Source organism: Gobius niger (assembly GCF_951799975.1).
Source record: "Gobius niger genome assembly, chromosome: 13".
Taxonomy (NCBI): Eukaryota; Metazoa; Chordata; class Actinopteri; order Gobiiformes; family Gobiidae; genus Gobius; species Gobius niger.
Genome location: NC_136864.1, coordinates 26329805 through 26350172, shown reverse-complemented (window position 1 = coordinate 26350172; position 20368 = coordinate 26329805). Strand labels below are relative to the sequence as shown.

General features: G+C 42.0%; 1 protein-coding gene across 1 annotated transcript in view; it reads right to left on the bottom strand.

The window, feature by feature from the left end:
- Nucleotides 1–11245, bottom strand: part of myo10 (myosin X) — a 135850-nt gene extending 124605 nt beyond the window's left edge. Inside the window, exon 1 of the mRNA XM_079569108.1 lies at nt 10824–11245. Coding sequence (XP_079425234.1) covers nt 10824–10844 — 21 coding nt within the window. The 5' untranslated portion in view covers nt 10845–11245. The remainder of the gene's footprint in view (nt 1–10823) is intronic.
- Between the last annotated feature and the right edge of the window lie 9123 nt (nt 11246–20368).

The following is a 20368-nucleotide window of genomic DNA, read 5'->3' as shown; positions in this document are numbered from 1 at the left end:
ACATAGCTCCGAAAAAGCTCACGATAGAAGCTACCAAGCTCTTCCACGTGTTCCCTATTTAAATAAAGTTACGTGAAGTGTTTTCATGCGAAGTATATTTACACAGAAATGTAGCATGTCGATTTTATAAGCAGATAAAAAGGGGTACTATATTGTGAGGCGTAATGATACGAGGAGTAAAACGTCCGCGCAGTAACTCCTAAAGGTTATTGACGGAAGTGAGCGGGGGGAAGTCTTTAGGAGTTACTACGCGGACGCTGTGCTCCTCGTATCATTACGCCTCTCAATATAGTCCCCCTTTTTATTTGCTTATAAAATCGACATGTTACATTTCTGTGTAAATATACTTCGCATGAAAACACTTCATGTAACTTTATTTAAATAGGGAACACGTGGAAGAGCTTGGTAGCTTCTATCGTGAGCTTTTTTGGAGCTATGTGACATTTGGGAGAGGCTGCGTATGTGCTCCGTTTGCCTGGCAGAGCGCACGGACAAAGACCAGACGGGGATATATTAACACGTCTAAAGTGAGGTAAGAACATATCTTAGTATGTAAAAACGGTGGCCTATTCCTTTAATATAGAAGGTGCAGTTACACATATGGCCTGAGGTGGCAGTAGTGAGTATAAAATGGCGAACTTGCTTCCAGCCCCTTTAATTGGAATTTGAATGGTCGCAATTAGTAAGTGGCTAAGGCTATTTGAGTAAAAACACAGATACTACTGGCCAAATGTTGCTGCAATACAAGTAAAAGCAACTCGACAAATGTGTGAGTTTGCGACTTCAAAACTTGAGGATTGCAACTGAATTCAACACCTGTACGGCAACAGGACGGGGTCAACCTTTCCGTGAGCCAGTGACATTCACAGAAAATGTCAAAACACGCTCTGACGTTCATGCTGATGCAACAAAAACCCAACCTCAAATCTTCACAAGTCAAACTCGCACACCCACCGCCTCGCACCACCACCCCACAGCGGGCCGAATCTGAGCTAAACCGAGCTGTGTTCTGACGACAGCGGCGCAAAAAAAAAACACCAATCTGCAGCCTGCTGGAATTCCTCCCGGTTCTGTGCGGCTGCTCCGTCGGTGTCGGGTTACGCCATGCGCTCTCCAAACCGCACGTGAAGAGAAAAGACTCGCAGTGGAAGAAAGGAGGGCTCAATGCGGCAGGACTTTTGGCCAAGGCCATATAAAGTCTAATTAGGCTGTTAGTGTTTAATGGCTGTAATGGGGAACGCAGAAGCAGAGGAGATTAAGGGAGCGATGCAATGAACATATAAATAATAGTTTTGGGGGGGATTTGCTACCACTGTGTAATCGCCAAACGCTTTTCTGTGAGCGCGGATCGAAACAAAGGCTGGTGCTTTCAACACCAGAGCAACCAGTATCCGGAAAACACCACGTCGTAGGTCAATTTCAAGCCTTGACACAAATGACTCCATGTATTTGTTTTGAAAAGGCTCGAGTCAGCCGTTGGCAGTGTAAATAGAGCCTTGACCAAACAAATGAGAGAAGACTGTGCAGGTATAACTCATCTTAACACGTCGTTCTTCCACAGTGCTGACCTTTGTGGTGGTGAGGAGCGCTTAAAACCCAGCATAAAGTGTCTGGTCAGCGGGTGCAACTCAAATGCAACTATTCCCAAAGAATAAAACCGCTTCCTGGCTCAATTTAAACCAGTGTTTGCCAACTGGTGCAGCTTTGAGACTTTACCGTCAATGTAACATAAGTCTCTACCTCAAAAGAAAAGCCCATTAATTACAACTTTTACTGAAATTATTCTTTCTATGCAGAGTTCAGTTGATTTGGACTTACATGACTTTAGCTTTATAGGCTTATTTCATTCATATTTAATAATTAATATTGTATTTCACTGAGAAAAATCCAGTGTTTAGACTTTGGGCCATCTGCAGTTATCTCAGTTTGCTTGATGGAACAATAATGTTTTTGTCGCAGTTGTTATTTCCTTGAGCAAGACACTTCACTTCATGCTTGACTGAGTGGTCAGGAGTGGTCAGAGAGGGGCTGATGGCTCAGATTGGCAGCTTCCGACAGTCTAACAGCTGTGGCACTAAGAGTAGAATGTGCGATCGTTTTCTTGCTTTTTCTCCAGGATGACCTACAAGTTGAGAATAAAGCTGAACGATGACTAAAGGCTATAATAAAGTCAACTCCAGAATGACTGTGTGACGTTGCCCCGCGCAGGTCTATATTTAGAGCCTGCAGTGCCGGGACGCTGGGCCCAGACTGTTGTGGCTGCGCTGCGTAATTAGAGAGCAGTAACCCGGCGCTAAAGGATGTGCCACTGTCGTCACCTCGGCCTGCCCTGCTCATTTAAAACAATACTCTCGGCTCCTGTCTGTCAGTCACTTTCCATACACGTCCTGCTCAGGGTGACAAGGTGCGCAGTCAACGACCGCGCTATCAAAACATGCCCGGCCGTTTCTGTTGAGGCCGATTAAGGATTTGTATACAGTACTAACAACAGGTAGGGAGGGCTTAGACTCTAGCCCAAACATCCTGGAAAAGGAAAAAACAAGCATTTTATGGCTTCCTTTTCACTGCAGACTTGAATTCACAATTCAAGTCATAAAACCAAAGTATATATTTGTTTTTAAAGAGGACGTTAAACGTAATTGTGCCTTAACAATCTGCTTTCACTTGATTTGACTTGAAGTAAAAATATTGTCTATGTAAATGTCTGTGGAGTGCCCCCCACTGGCTGCAGGTTGAATTAACCATTGTAAGAACATAATTGGCTAACCGATGGCCAATAGCTAATAGACATGATGCCTTAAAACAGATAGATGGGAGCGATGTCACTGCAAAGGTTAGCGCCTCCTTTGGGTGAAACAGAAGATCTCCTCCAATGAAATGAATGGGAAGAGATTGTCTGAGAACTTCTTATATACTACTGAATTTTGTGAATGTTTTCTATGAAAACCATGCAAAGGAAGAGGTTACTGCTGGACAGGACATGGCATGGGCATGATTTACTTTTATTTATTTAAGTAGGGACAGTACATATTAATGAACCTATAAAATATATAAATATGTCAGATTTTAGCTATAGGCTAATTTCCATCTGTTGTCCCTCGACAGGCTGACGTTAAAAATGTAACAGTAAGACACATGGAAGTCACAAAACAATATAGGAAACAGAAAGACCACAGGACAAGGAACAATGATACACTGACATGCACGTATACTGTACAAGGAACATTAGGGATCTCAAGCAACTACAGTGACAAGAGACTGGACAGGACAGAGGACAGGGAAGGGTGAGGCAGACACCGAACATATTACATATCGGCAACATTTGCTTGTATAGCTTTTACGTTTAAGCGTTTATTCTTCCTTTAACATTGTTACTAAATTAAATTCATGCAGTCTACGATTAGTTTAAGACATTGTGAGAGCAAAATATAAGCATACCTTTATTTACATGTTTCATTCCACACAAGCTAAGCTACTAGCTGCTACTGCTAACGCTAATGTGCGTTTTAAGACTGGGTGGATCATAAATAAGCCAATAGCTGAATATTTACAGATTATAGTAGACTCAATGGACATGATACAAGGCCAACAGGTGAAGCTAATGCTAACCCTTGGCCAGCGTGGAGAGCGATCGAACAGCTGGCTCTTACTTCCCTTCAAAATACCTCCTGGTCGTCCATTGCCAGGGAAATGGTGCGTTCGTTGGATTGAAACATTTCGTCCACAGAATGAGAAAAGATCAGAGCTTTTGTATGTACCGCCATGTACATTTTCTCTCAACTACAGGGGGCGGGGACTCTGCAAAAGTGCCAGGATGAGGATCTCCAGCTATGCTTTGGACGAGAGAAGAATGTACATGTACAAAAGCATAAAAAGAGTCTCCAGGGAAAAAAAGGGCTCACACAATTGAGCTCCAAAAGCAAACCAAGCCATAGAAATTGCCGTACTTCATGGGTCTCCTATACTTTCTCATTCCTCACTTGCAGAAGGTTCTGTCAGTCGCCCGTCGTACCTCCATCTGAGTTTGACCGGGGCGTTACTGACTCATGATGTGGGTGAGGCGAGCGAATCTAAACTTCACCATGACACGCTCTGCTGATACACTGCACACAGCCTGCAGCCATCTCTGACTAATGGACTTTATTATGCGGCACTAGCCCCGACACACCTTTGTTTTCACGACGTGTGTGCAGGTAACGGCTCTGGAGGCGATCGCTTACGACATCAGTCACGTCTGATTGTAAGTGGGAGGAGCGCCAGTAGAAGTGCCACATGGCTCACGATGGAAACAGCTCAGACAGACAAGGACCAATGACAAGACATCGTCGTGGTTAAGGGTGTTTAGGGTGTGAAGATAAGCTGGTTAGAATAATGCAAAAGACAAAGGATAAGTGAAATATCATGCTGTATGCCTCAAAATATTTCAAATTGTATTTTAAAGACCAAGCTGGCTTTAAATCTCATCTACGCAACTTCTTTGTACAATTGTTTAACTACTTTGGACACCTAGGCCTTGGTATTTGTTGTAGCATACCTTCAAATAATACATGTGTGTCGTCAAATCTGCAGGCCTCCCTCTAGGACTGTTCAGTTACATGGAATTAATGTCAAATAAATTTAGCATTTTCAAAGTAAAGGAAAGGCATTTGTATTGTACTTTTCACAATGTCTCTACTGTACGTGATATAATATACTTCATTACATCAAGAATCAGGATTAAACAGGCTACGTGCCCGGAAGGTTCTATGCTAACATGATGCTAACGTCTTAAGGGAACAACTGCTTCCTGTCCAATGGAGAATTAGCCGTGTCTCACAGAAAAAAATACAAAATGTACACGATACGTGGCAGACAATAAGCAGCTATTGAATGATCACTTACAACATATCAAAACCTCAGGATGTAAATACGTCATTGCTGGAAGAGTCTTGTGTTTTTATTGATAGCCTTTAGCTCCAAGGCTAACCCGAACGCTAGTTTCAAGCTAACAAATGGTAAAATAGCACCACACTATTTTTGAGAAACACACTCGGCTTGACGTCTATTTATATCATCTTCTGCTTTTTAATCTTATTTTATAAAAAGAAAAGAAAAAAGTGGACAGGAAGTAGTCTTTGCCTTACACTGACCAACAGGAAGTTAGCCAAAAAAATACCCCATGTACAGTTTATTGGCTTAGCACCACGGAGCAGATTTATAAGCAACAATTATCGATGACATGTCCAATCTAAATTATGTGCGTTCCATTCTTTGATGATAAGCTAGAGCTTCAACTTCCTAATGAAAAATACAGCCCTCTTTCATTGTGAGCTTAAAGTCCCTAAAGCAAAATCTGGAGACTTCATTTCATTCCTTAGATTCCTGTCCCGGCTCCAAAACTACAACTCCTGATCCACTTCCTCGTCCAATGCTATTTTCCTTCAAGACTATAGGCTCTTTGTTTCGGAAAAAACGCGATCTATTGGCGCATGCTACTGCTGATATCTGATCCCGTTCCCAGCCATTGGGAACTTCTCTCTCCCTCTATCCACACAGAGTCGTCATGAGAGCCAACAGATTTTCGACAAGCCTCTCCGTGTTGAACTTTAACCTGCTCCTGCAGTTTTTGGAAGCAGCCAATCGGGAAGCGGGCTGACAGAAAGCCATAAACGCTATGACCGTTACAGAGGAGAGGGGAAACCGGTTTGCGATGGTTTCAAAATGCGGCTTTGGAGCTGCAAGTCTGTCAGTGTCGTGTCAATGGGCCGATGACAAGGAGGTTTCCTGAAGGCAAAATGTGAGCGTTCGGGATTACGGTGGTTTAAGGGCCCACAGAGCGTTTAAGGTGGAAACTATAGCGCAAGTTTCTATGTTGAAAGTTAGTGGAATGTCCCTCGCATTTGTTGTCATTGTAACTTTTAAAAAAATGAACAAATAAAGGGTTGACCGTACGCTGCAAAGCTATTTCGGGACTCCATATTGTCACCTTCTACTATAATCAATCCAATAAGCGTACATTTTGGCAAACAAAGCTCAAAAGCAAGGGATTAACGACAAATAGACAAAATTCATTATCTGACTAACATTTTTGGAAGAGGTTTCTGCTCATTCCCAAATCAGAATGTTGAAATCTGACGTTTCATGGGAAAAGTTCATGCCATGATTTTGTTTGGACAACGATTCACGTGTACTTAGTGGGCGTGTATTGTTGCTCAGCTGCAACAAAAGCCTGATCTGGTCCTGAGGGTTTACACTGACCTCGCTATGAGACGAGACCGACCAGCAGAAGCCGTGAGTGGGTAGAAGGTAAAGGTCGCCCGATATATCGACCGGCCAATATATCGGATGATGTTTGGACATTTTGCTACATCGGCTGTCGGCCAATCTAGCGCCTATGAAACCCGATATCTCGAAAGAGCTAAGTCAGGGCTTTAAAGGAGGGGTATTATGCAAAATCGACTTGTTCAAGCTTTACATCATGTTATTATGTCACTCCTTCATTAAAAACATGCCTGAAGTGTTGCCTTGGCACATTCACATATTTTTGAGTAATCTGTCAAAACTCTGATGGCGGCCATTTTAGGGATAGGTTTGCCTGAGTCCTCCTAGGAACGCCCCCACCTCCTGGAGACGCCTCCGAGCTTTCGTCACCAGCCGAGTAACCAACCACTGCTCCTCAGCAGAGCCCCCTCCCCACTGATGCCACAGACAGCGTGTGGAGGGGGCGTGTCTGAAAGGGTCAGAGGTTCTTAAAGAGACAGAGGCCTATTTCAAGACATTCACTACAGCCATTTTGAGAGAGACATTTTATACAAGGCAGTTATTCTAATTTACTGCATTTACAGACCAACAGAAGGTTTGGTCATCATTGTAGTGTGATATAGACTGGTGCTGTGTGATTGAAAAAAGCATAATACCCCCTCTTTAAAATGAGTTCCCCACAACCCCCTTGGCCTTGGGGAACAGAGAAACATTGCGATGAAAATTCGTTAGCTATAAGTTTGCTAAACACATGTTTCACCAACTAAACCTCAGTGAACATGGACATGGAGAATTCAATCACTGCGATGTCACCAAAGAAGCAGGTCGTCATGGAGATCAGATCGTGAAACGGTTTCGCTTTCTGTCTTCTTTTGTCCAAATGCAACCCAAACCGATTTCAAAAAGTCCAAGGTAAGTTCATCACTATCTCGAAAACACACCAAACATACGCCAATTAGCAACGCCTAATCTCGACAACTCTCCACTGCGGCGTCCAGAGTGAGCGAGTGCGCACTTCAACATCGGCGAGAACAGGAAGTGCACTGAACTCAACTTTATCTCCAACCATTCAACAAGTACCGCAAGCTGACAGGACCCAGATTCCGAGTCGGGGGGAGCTAAGAATAGATTCACGACGAGTCTGCGTTTTCTTCAGCGGGAACAGGGGGAGAGGTGCGGAAATGCCAGAAATCCACCGGGGATCGGCTCGCTGCTTTCATATGCGGCTGTTAAGGGCTGCTCACAATGGAAGGTGTCAGGTGAGAAGAAGGTTGTCCCAGTGTAGCAGCTGGAGCTTTTTACTCGAATGTTTTTAATAGCACAGTGGCCTGACATGAATGGGAAATCACAATGTAACAGGTAAGCGGACCAAAAATACTTCTCATTTTGGATTTGAAACACTGTGAGGAGAGAAACACATAATGAAGACTCTCGTTTTCACATTCCAGACAAAAAAATATCAGGGTGATCTCCAGTCGGTTAACCTCTTACCACCCGCCTAAAACAAGTGCATTCTGTCCTCTTTGGCTATTGTATAGGCCTGTGTAGCACCTCATTTGAAAGCTAAGACCCACAAAACTGATCTTTTGCTGTGTTGTGTCACCTTTTTTATTTTACTTGTTTTATCTTTTTAAATTTTGGTCACATTTCTGTTGAGTTTTTGTAATTTTTTTGTTGAGTTTTTGTCACTTTTTGGTTTAATTTTTGTCACTTTTTGGTTTAATTTTTGTCACTTTTTGGTTTAATTTTTGTCACTTTTTGGTTTAGTTTTTGTCACTTTTTGGTTAAATTTTTGTCACTTTTTGGTTTAATTTTTGTCACTTTTTTGTTGAATTTTTGTCACTTTTTTGTTGAATTTTTGTCAGTTTTTGGTTGAGTTTTTGTCACTTTTTGGTTGAGTTTTTGTCACATTTTTGTTGAACTTTTGTCACATTTTGGTTGAGTTTTTGTCACTTTTTGGTTTAATTTTTGTCACTTTTTGGTTGAGTTTTTGTCACTTTTTGGTTTAATTTTTGTCACTTTTTGGTTGAGTTTTTGTCACTTATTGGTTGAATTTTTGTCACTTTTTGGTTGAGTTTTTGTCACTTTTTGGTTGAATTTTTGTCACTTTTTGGTTGAGTTTTTGTCACTTTTTGGTTGAATTTTTGTCACTTTTTGGTTGAGTTTTTGTCACTTTTTGGTTGAATTTTTGTCACTTTTTGGTTGAATTTTTGTCACTTTTTGGTTGAGTTTTTGTCACTTTTTGGTTGAGTTTTTTGTCACTTTTTGGTTTAATTTTTGTCACTTTTTGGTTGAGTTTTTGTCACTTTTTGGTTGAGTTTTTGTCACTTTTTGGTTGAATTTTTGTCACTTTTTGGTTGAGTTTTTGTCACTTTTTGGTTGAATTTTTGTCACTTTTTGGTTGAGTTTTTGTCACTTTTTGGTTGAATTTTTGTCACTTTTTGGTTGAATTTTTGTCACTTTTTGGTTGAATTTTTGTCACTTTTTGGTTGAGTTTTTGTCACTTTTTGGTTGAGTTTTTTGTCACTTTTTGGTTTAATTTTTGTCACTTTTTGGTTTAATTTTTGTCACTTTTTTGTTGAATTTTTGTCACTTTTTTGTAGAATTTTTGTTGAATTTTTGTCACTTTTTGGTTGAATTTTTGTCACTTTTTGGTTGAGTTTTTGTCACTTTTTGGCTGCGTTTACATCCTTGTTTTCTTCTCATTTTTTGTGGCTGTTTTGGTGCTTTTCTCCCAAGAAGCTTTTTGATTAGGGTAAAGCCAAACTGGAGAAAATGGAATCCGTTCAGGTGGGAGTTAAGAGGTTAACACCACAAAACGTCACCTTAGTTTACAATACGCAAGATGGGACGCAATCACACTGTATCAATCACAAATCCGTGTGCCACGAGTCATATAACTTGTCCTCGACATGGCAACCACCGGCAGCAACCGCTAATCACATGTCTGCAAAAGACCGATTTAAGACCTTATTCACTTTAAAGGCACACTGCGCAACATTTCGGAAAACACTGTTGCCAATACAAAACATGCTCCTTCTGACCCGCTCCACACAGACACTGCTATTCTTGAAATGGGTCAACAAAGAATGGATTTGGATAAGGGACCTGACCTGCCTTTTGTCAACATCTCAAGCTGGAGACGTCCCGCTCCCGGTAAAGCTACAGTCAGGTTATTAGGAGAGGGGGGCAAACACACACACACACACACACACACACACACACACACTGACACACACACAGGGATTTTTCAATGATAAAAATATCTTTAATCAAACAAATGCTTGTGTTTTATTCCATTAGTTGCGTCAATTGTTGCACAGTGTGGCTTTAACTAGAGATAATTGCATATGTGCATTAGTAAAGCATTTAAATAGGAGTTTTTTCCCCTGGATTTGACATGATTTAGATCGAGTTAAGACATAATTACAAAATTTGACCAAGCTTATATGTTGTTTAGTCCCGATGCGAGCTTCATCTCGGCCTAATATTATATTTCCTTGGTTGGGACTTGGTGTGAAAGGTTTGAGAAACATTGTTCGCTTGGTTTGGCAATAGCGAGGGGTCTCTGATGAATAACAGGATCTATAAACAAAACAACTTCGGAACGGAAAGGGTTTTCTGATAAAACTGACACAACTTTTGCAATTTGATGCCTTAATCATAACAATCCACTTAAGGCGAGACACTGCAGGCGATTTAGGGAAAAAAATTATATTTACAGATATCAATTTGAAGCTTTTGCCGTAGGTCACTGGCATAAATGTGAGAAAAAAAATACATGGCAAGTTTTCTGTCATTTTATCTTTTCATAAAAGAACAAGGTGTTTTATGCCTAAAAATGTCCCAAATTTCCCATCTTTTTGGCGACGAAATCTGAATAATGGAGTTACACTCAAATTTGTTCTTTCATTTTATTGATAAATGAGTTACCAAGACTTTTTCACAGAGGATTTTGGATTTCTTGTTTAGTTTTAAAATAAGCTGTTTTTTAGTGAAAAAATTTGTAAAAATTTAATTTTTGCCTTATTTTTAACATTCAAAACTCAATAAATGGGGCTTAAGGGATTAGATAATAAAAAATCTCTCTGAAAAAATCTTCCAAATATTGTTCAGTCCAAGGCTAGAAAATGTGTTTTGAGAAAAACGGCCTTGAAATTGTGTTCTCCCATATAAGTCTATGGGGGAACATTGAATCAGCGCAATATTTAAACATGTTTTTGTGAAGATTAGGTTTATTTTTCGTTTCCGGGTGAAAGCCTGTATGTTCAGACACCAATTTGGCCCAAAACCTGAAAACTGAAAAAAAATAGTTTTGCCTGTAGTGTCTCCCCTTAATAACAACAAGAACAACTTGCATTGACTTTTGGTGTTCGTCCACACAATGCCTCAAAAGCACAAATCTATGAGGAAATTAACCATAATGCAAAACCACAATGCACAAAACGGCCAGCACCACAGTACATTCAACTTTAAACAACTCTTTCCAAATGAAGTCGTTTTTATGACTGTGCGTTTTCGTGTGGCACATCCCAAAGCCGAGCCGAGCGCGCGTTGTGAATGGAGAGAGAGAAGCGCCTTACCTCCGTGAAGAAATTATCCATCGCCTCGTTATAATTGTAATCCCAGGGGATTGAGAGTCCACTCAGAGCCACTCATGTGTCGTTAGTGTCACTCCGCAAAAAGTTACGGCAGTTCAGTCCGAAGCCACGGCAGGAGCGGTGCACGTACAGTTGACGCACGGCGAGCGATCGATGAAGCTACAGTGAGCGCGTATATGCCTTTTGTTTCACGGGCTCCTTCTTCTTCTTCTTCTTCTGCCCCCTCTGCACACTGAAAAGAAAAAGTTCCAAATCCAAAGAGCGTCCTCGCCCTCGCCGTGTCCCCCTCGGCCTCCCGCGGCGCGCGCTCCTGCTGAACTTTGCTTTTGCGTTCGGTAACTTTCCGGTGATGTTTTGGGAAGAGAAACGCGCCACGCTCGCCAGTCTGAGGAGAGAGGCCGGTGTGAAGCAGGAGGCAGGCAGGCTGCAGCGGCGCTCGGAGAGAGTTTGGCCCAGTCAGTCAGTCAGTCAGAGCGCGCGCGCACGCTCAACTGCGCGCACACACACATACAGTGCTCACACGTGCGCGCCGAGAGGCAGAAACCCACACGCAGCGTAAAGCCAAGCCACGCCCCTCTAATCAATGAGCTCCTCCCCGATAACCGCGGCCAGGCGTGCAGAGTCTCACGGGCTCCCCCTGCTGTTGGGTTGCGTACATGTTCAAGCGCGCTGACGTTAAAGGCGCTTTACCTGATTTTTTTTTTCTTTCTTTCTTTTCTACTTCTTCGCCTCTTAACCCCCACTTTAACGGAGCGCCTTTTCTCCAGTTCATGCCTCATTTGAAAGCTAAGATCAACGAAACTTATTTTTCCTTGTTTCCATGCGTTGTCGATACGTTGTCTTCACTTTATATGTCACTTTTTTGTTCCGTTTTTGTCTTTTTTTGTGTGTGATTTTGTTTCTTTTTCAGCACTTTTCTGCTGTGTCTTTGTAACTTTTTTGTTGCGTTTTTTGTCATGTTTTGTAAAAAAAACACTGCATTTTCGTTGCTATTTTCATGCTTTTTCCAAGAAGCAGTACTAAGTCACTCATGCCCCTAGAGGCCATAAGCGCAACTGCAGATGTCATAGCATGTTGCGATTTTTTTACTCATTAATTGTCCGTGAGAGGAAATACTACGCTGACAGAAACGACAAAAAGGAGAGAGGGATATTGTACATCCAATTACGCAGTGGAGATCTTTTTTTTTTTTTACTAAAACTTGGCTGAAAATACTGTTTAAGTGGGGCTAGCCTGCAGTTAGCTTTGCCCGTTAGCCTGGTAGCTTCTTTGTGATTCTGTTAGTGTGTATTGGTGACTCCGACCTGGTGGCAGTCTAGTTGCAAGTGTGGTTTTCTGGCCAGAGACACCAGGGGGAGATCAAAGGAAAAGGATTTATTAAGGTAAACAAGTTACTTAGCATTGCCTTAAGCTTCGGTGCAGTAATGCCAAACTGGAGAAAATGTGCTTGGTTAACGTGGGGGTTAAGAGGTTAACATGATCGACACTGCAACTGTGATTGCGCTAAAAACTGTAAACCGTGTTAAAAACTCCTGTGACAAAAAGCAATGGAAAAACACAAAAGCCAGAAGTACCAAAAAAAAGAAATAAAAGATCAACACAAAGCAACAAAAAAGTGGCAAAAACGCATTACACTGTTGCTCTCCAGTCGAGAAGCTTTTAGATTTGGGTAAAGCCAAGGTTAAAGGACTAGGCCACCGTTTTTACATACTGAGATATGTTCTTACCTTAGCTTTGACGAGTTCTTTAGGACCTGTCTGGTATATTGTATATTGTAAGGCGTAATAATACCAGGAGTAGTTCGAAATCCGCGCAGTAATCTTCACTTTACTGTGCGGATGCCAAATTACTCCTGGTATTACTACGCCTTACAATATAGTTCCCCCTTTTATCCGCTTAGAAAATCCACATTGTTTAATTTTGTGTAATTATACTTTGTAGTGTAACACTTCACGTAACCATATTTAAATAGGGAAAACGTGGAAGAGCTCGGTAGCTTCTATCTTGACCTGTTTTGGAGCTATAGTGGAGAGAGGGAGAGGCTAAATGCTAACGCCGTCTGCGCTGTGTTTACGTGACTGAAGGCACGGGGGAAGATCAGACAGGTCCTAAAGAACTCGTCAAAGCTAAGGTAAGAACATATCTCAGTATGTAAAAACGGTGGCCTATTCCTTTAAGGTTTTTAACTGTTGAGCTATTTTTACGTCACAACAAAAGACAGAGAGCTTCGAAAACGCTTGTGCAACTGCTGACTAAGATATTTCAACATAATTACAGAAAATGACTTGAACTTTGTCGAAATGTCGAAAGCATCTTGTGAGTTTTACCAAGGAAGGGCGACTGATCAGAGGTCCCTGATTTGCAGCACAGTCGACGTCACATATTTCCAAAGCACAAGCCTGAGCAGCGCCGGCGTTACTGTGACTGGACACATTCATATCTTAATCATAGTTTAATGCAGGCTCGGGCATGTGTCAGACACCGCCCCTGCTGGGATTTCCCATCAGCCCCCGGGAGCAGTCCACAGTCCTGGCACTGGTCGCGCTCACCCTAATTATCCTCCAGTTGAGAGGTCAGAGGTCAGAGGTGAGAGTGCGCGGCCCATACTGTGCTCAGACTGCGAACACGAGGTAAATCAGTAACGCGCTTTATTAATGGACTCTTTTAGCTGAGTAGAATTTCATGGCAATGTCCTGCATTCTCCACTCTGTGACCTCTGGCAGACTGATGGATTTGTGGCTGCTGACCCCTCAGTCACTCACAGGACAGCGCCAGGGTAGGCTGCGTTTGCCTTTTGGACTGAAATATAGCGGAGATTAATTGAATTCAAACTAAAACCAAAGAATTCTCCCCCCACACACAAACCTGATAAACCTCTTGCCTTAATCTTGATTTGAAAAAAGCCTTTTAGACAGCAGATATTTTGTTCCTAACATAAATACAGATTAAGCAAATGAGTAAATGTGTCGAAGAGGACGCGTAGCTGTTGGAAACCGTGTACTATGAGTTGTGTTCGATTCAATTCCTCCTGGATTTTGCCATTCCAACTCATAACACGCTTTGCATCGGGCATCGAGTCTCTAAAGGACACCACACTGAGGCCAATGTTGGCACAGTCATCTCATTTTTCGTCGAATTTTTATCACTTTTTAGTCCATTTTTTCCTCAATTTTTCGCCAAATTTTTCTCACTTTTTTGTCAAATTTTTGTCCATTTTTTGTCAATTTTTCATCCGTTTTTTCTCACTTTTTTCACATTTTCATCCTTGTTTTCGTCTCAGTTTTGTTGCTATTTTCACACCTTTTTCCCAGAAGCTTTTAGATTGGGGTAAAGCTGGAGAAAAAGTGCTCGGTTCAGGTGAGAGAGTTGAGAGGTTAATGTCAATGAGCGACACATGGGGGCGCCATCAAACCTTTCTGCTTAGGTCAACAACAGGCATTCCAACCTCAAACGTGTGGATTAATGGTGGATGCTGATGCTGATATTTTGCTTTGTTGGCAGCTACTGAATAGATGTTTTATTCAAAGGGACTAGATGCAAGTTGGTCATTTTTCTGCTCACTACTGCCACCTCAGGTCTTACACGTAACTGCACCTTCTATATTAAGCTGTACATGACGGCACTTAACACCTTTTTGAGTGACAGTGCAGGATTTTAGAGGCAGTTGTGGTGAACAGGTCTGGGCTCATTCTACACATTAGGACATGGCTGGAACATGTAGGGGGAGGAAAATACTAATAATAATACCAGGAGTAGTTCGAAATCTGCGCAGTAATCTTCACTTTACTGTGCGGATGCCAAATTACTCCTGGTGTTATTACGCCTTACAATATAGCCCCCCCTTTTATCCGCTTAGAAAATCCACATTTTTTGATTTTGTGTAATTATACTTTGTAGTGGATGTAAAAACGGTGGCCTATTCCTTCAAGTTCCCGAATACTGCTTGTGCAGTTGTGTGTGAGACCCATGGCCTGAAGAGATGTCATGGGTTATTGTAATTCTGTCAGTGAGGTGGAATGGCCCAACTGATTGGCCATTGTTTTAGGTAGGTGTGCTGTTTTGGGGAAGGGCTGGAGGTGATGGGAGACCTGTTCAAAGTCTGGAGCAGGGCACTGTTAATAAATGTTGCCACGCAGGAAAAATGAACTTTGTCTTCTGACGTTTCCTTTAAAAGCCACTTTTTGGTCACTCACCGCTACACTACCTCACACAAAATTAAACAGGGGGTACTGTACAGTAAGGCGTAACACCTTAGGAGCATTTCGACGTCCAGGCAGTAATATATTCACTTAAAGGGACTATACAGAGTTTAAAAATGTTCAATTTATGTATTTTCCTCCCCTACATGTTCCAGCCATGTCCTAATGTGTAGAATGAACCCTGTTCACCACAACTGCCTCTAAAATCCTGCACTGTCACTCAAAAAGTTGTTGCTTCGGGTCCGAAGTGCCGTCATGCATGAGCTTAATATAGAACCTGCAGTTACGCTTAAGACCTGAGGTGCCAGTAGTGAGCAGAAAAATGACCAACTTGCATCTACTCTCTTTAACTACTTACATAACCGTAGTTAAATAGGGGAAATGTGGAAGAGCTTGGTCGCTTCTAACTTCACCCTCGTTCACCCCCCATAGAGGAGAGGAGGAGAGGGTAAACAATAACAACATCTTTGGTCTTTTTGCGGGACTGAGAGCACACACAAAGACCAGACATCCTAGCTCAGGTAAGGACATATACAACAAATGCAAATCTTACACATATTTTTTTTTTAATTAAAAAGTCTTGGCTTTCAGATGAGGTATCACACTGGCATATAGGTTGTGCGCTCTCCTTGCAATACGCTTTGAAATTGGGATATGCATAATTGGAGAAAGTAACTCTAGCTCTTGTCCTCACTACTAGCTGTGGTGTACTGCAGTATTGCACTAGAGCTCGTGTATCTGTGCGGGGGACGTGATATGAATCGAGAGGCAGGACGATTTGTCTTGGCGCTTGATAAACCCTGACATTAGATAACTGCTCCCATCTTTCTCCAAACAGGAAGAGGAAGACAAACATTTCCTGTGTTTTTGTTTGGGCTCTCAGATGGAGTTAGATGTTAGTTTACCAGGAAAAGCCTCCTCTTCTTGTTCCTTCCCCCGCTGGCATCTCCGGTCACTGCATGAAAGATGGATTGATTATGTGATTTGTGACACTGAAGCGATAAACGAAATGTTTTTCTTTAGCTTATTTTAAAATGAGTGTCTGGGGTTCAGTGGCGGCTTCAGAGACTTTTCATTTCATCACCACATTACTTTCCATCTCTGGGGTATAGTTGTACGTCATCCTCAGCAGTAGGAACAGGCGCTGTGTGTAAACGGTGAAGAAGCCGGACACAATCACAAGAACTCCACTGGAGCACATTGAAGAGATATTTGTAAAGTACATAATCTCTATCTGAATATTGTTGTCTGTGTTTTAACAGGTCCTGACATTTAGTTACATTGGGAGGGAAAAGTATGTGAACCCTTTGGAATTGTCTTAAGTTTCTGACTAAATTGGCCATAAAATGTGGTCTGATCTTTGTTAAAATCACAAGGATGAGTAAACAGTGTCTACTTTAACTAATACCACCCAAACAATTACATGGTGTCAGATTTTTATTGGCCATAACGTGTAAACATTCACAGGACAGTGAGGAACAAGTAATAGCGATAACTTCATCCAGATGGCCACAGTTTCCTGTAGATTAGATATGCACAACCATCAGGATGAATCTTGGACCGTTCCTCTTGACAAAACTGCTGCAGTCGTCTGGTGTGAATTGTTTTCTTGAGTTCCTGCCACAGCATCTCAATCGGGTTTGGGTCAGGACTTTGACGGGCCATTCCAGAAAGTGTTTTTTATTCTTCTGAAGTGGATTTGTGCTTTGGGTCATTGTCTTGTTGCAGCTCCATCCTCTGTTGAGCTTCAGCGGTTGGACAGATGGCCTCAAGGTTTTCTGCAAAATATCTTGATAAACGTGTGAATTAATTTGTCCATTGATGACAGCCGGTAGTCCAGGCCCCGAGGCAGCAAAGCAGCCCCACACCATGACCAAGGGCTCTTTCACTTATGTTTTTTTAGACGTCATCGGCCTCCTCCGTGGCGCTCTCCCATGAACCCCATTCTTGTTCAGTGTTTTACGTATTGTAGATGTGTCGACAGAAATGTTGGCATGTGCCAGAGATTTCTGTAAGTCTTCAGCTGACACTCTAGGGTTATTTTATTTACCTCATGTTTTCTGTGCTGTGCCCTTGGAGTCGTCTTTACAGGACAGCCTGTGGAACTGAAGCAGCAGTGCCAAACAGTCTCCATCTATAGACAATTTTTCTAACCGTGGATTTATGAACATCGAGACTTTTAGAGATGGTTCTGATTCTTGATCATGCATCATACAAGCATGTTGTAATCGTCTCAGTCCTTGGCGATGGTCATCTGTGGGTGATGTTGATTCTCGTATAGCCTGTGTTGTACAGTTGCTGCACACTGGCACATCTGGGATTTCACGGGACAATAGAGGTTATTGGATTCGTGGTGCTGAATCCAGGGCCTTAAAGGGCAGTGGAAAATATTGAATTGGAATCAACCTGGCACTGAACGTAAATCTCTTAGAATTTGTATTATCAATGACACGTTTAAAAAGGGGAGGAATGTATGTGTTTATATGTATGTGTAAGTATTTATGTGTATGTATATGTGTGTATATATATATGTATATGTGTATATACGTGTATGTATCTATGTATATATTTTTGGGGGTTGGATGCCTCTTGTAGTAACCCTGAGTGTGATGGTGCTGACACCTGAGACAGGGGAGGGGGGTGGGGGGCTATGCTGTTCTTTAAGATGAGTTTCTCGTGCTGTGTGGTAGTCTTTCTTGTTTCTGTGGTTTGAAAAATGATTTGGTTTTAAATTGACAATTTAACTGAGACCAATGGTAACAGGAATAATGCAAAAATCAATAAAATGTTTGATTATAGGTCTTCAGAGAGCTCTTTGAAGTGAGACATGGTGCACATCAGACAATGCTTCTCAACAAGAGACAGTTCTTAACTAGTGTGTTTTTCAGTGCTCAGGGCAGCTTAAAGCCACACCTCCATGATCGGACTTCAGGTAGTCACACCTCACTCTAAATGTCTGCGTACATTTGTCTAATTAGCTCTTGGAGCTTGTCCAGTGGGTGCACTCACTTATTCCTCACTGTCCAGGGAATGTTTATGTTATAGCCAATAAAAACATGATATATATATTTTTTTTTAAATCTTCCTCACCCTCCGCGGGCGGTCTCCTTCTCCTCTGCTCAGGTCCTCTACCAGAGGCCTGGGAGCTTGAGGGTTCTGCGCAGTATCTTTGCTGTTCCTAGAACTGCACTTTTCTGGACCGAGATGTCTGATGTTTTTCCTGGGATCTGCTGGAGCCACTCCTCCAGTTTGGGGGTCACTGCCCCGAGTGCCCCAACGACCACGGGCACCACTGATGCCTACACCCTCCAGGTTTTCTCCAGCTCTTCTCTGAGCCCCTGGTATTTCTCTAGTTTCTCGTGTTCCTTTTTCCTGATGTTGAAGTCGCTTGGTATTGCTATGTCGATCACAACGGCTCCTCTGCTCTTTGTCCACCACCACAATGTCCGGTTGGTTCACTACCATTCTGTCCGTCTGTATCTGGAAGTCCCACAGGATCTTGGCTCGGTCATTCTCGACCACCTTTGGAGGTGTTTCCCACTTTGACCTTGGGGTTTCCAGCCCATACTCTGCACAGATGTTCCTGTACACTATACCAGCCACTTGGTTATGGCGCTCCATGTAAGCTTTCCCTGCCAGCATCAACTACAGAAAACACGATAATGTGACAGTGTGAATCTTTTGGTAGGCTTGTTCTCCGCCTGTCTGTTGGGGGACGCTCCATTCTACAATAAAAACCCTTGTTTCTGGTTAAAAAATATATATAATAACAATTAGCATTGATACTTTTAAACATTATGATATTAAGAGTTTAATAACGTTTTAGACAAATCTTCAATTTAACCTTGTGTGTTTTATGCCCATGAGTTGGCACATAGTGACAGAAGTAGGCGGGGCTGTTGAGCTCTATTAACTTGGTCTTTATTCTGTCCTACATCAGCTGTGGCGTTTGGGCTAACACATACAAGATCAACAAGAAATGTACATTGAGCACAGACCACACAAACGTAATGTTAATGAAAGGCACACTTCAAAGTAATGGATCTGGTTAAGTTCAAAACTTCACAAATAATGCATATGGTGTGGTTCAAAATACTACCTGATTCCGTACTACTACTGAGCGATTCTGTACAACCCTGGTTGATTTATGGAACAGCTTAAAGGAGGACTTAAAGGGTTGCACCAAAGTCCATTATTTCAAACAAATATACAAAAGTGACAAATTCAATAAACATGAAGAAAAAGAAAGAAAATAATGCATTTGTGCCATAAACATTAAAATTATTCCTCAATATCTGTGATGCAGTGGGCTTGTGTTAGTGCTGTGTCTCATCTGTCTCTTTTCTCAGCCATCACACCTGTGTCCCTCTTTCCACTGTGAAAGCTGAGGGTAATGCTGCCTTCATGTGCTCTCGTAATTATGGTAAATACCACTTGCCAAGTAGAAAATTGCACATGAACGCCACCTCATCTGGTATTCTCCACTAGGAAACTGGGAGATCATTTTGATGCAATAACCTTTGACCTTTCGACACAACAGAGAGCAGCGATTATACAATTGTGCGTCTTTTAGCTGATTGATATGAAGCTGACAGTATGCATTCAGTTATTTAGCTACTTGATTTTAATATTGTCTCTTGTTCCACACTTATCGTCTTAAAGCAGTACTAAGTAACGTGTTTACCTTAATAAATCCTTTCCGTAGTCCCTGTGGGGGTAATGCAAGTGTTTATGGGATGATTGGAGGGTCTTTCATCTCCCCCTGGTGTCTCTGAACAGTAAACCATGTTTGCAACTTGACTGCCACCGGTCCGGAGAAAACAATACACACTAATGGAATCACGAAGAAGAAGCTAACATGCTAACGGGCAAAGCTAACTGCGGGCTAACGTCACTTTAAACAGTATTTACAGCCAGGTTTGAGTGAAAAAAAATATTTCCGTTGTATAATTGGATGCACAGTAACCCTCTCTCCCTTCGCCTTTCCTGTCAGCGTAGTATTTACTCTCCAAGACAATTAATAAGTTAAAAAAATCGTAACTTGCTACTACACCTGCAGTTGCGCTTATGGCCTCTAGGGGGACGAGTTACTTAGTACTGCTTTAAAAAGAAAGCCTAACTTTATATGTTCTTTTTATCTGATACAAAGTAACAGCAGATAGTAGATTTTTATAGACGTGTTTCTTGTGTGAATCTATTTGTTTATAGTGTAACTAGCTGAGACCCGGCCTTCGGCCGGGCCTCGCTAGTCTCCACATTTGATATTCTGAGATTATGAGTGATTACAAAGAAATGTCCAACCCGTCACACAGTTCAGCTGTAGAACAG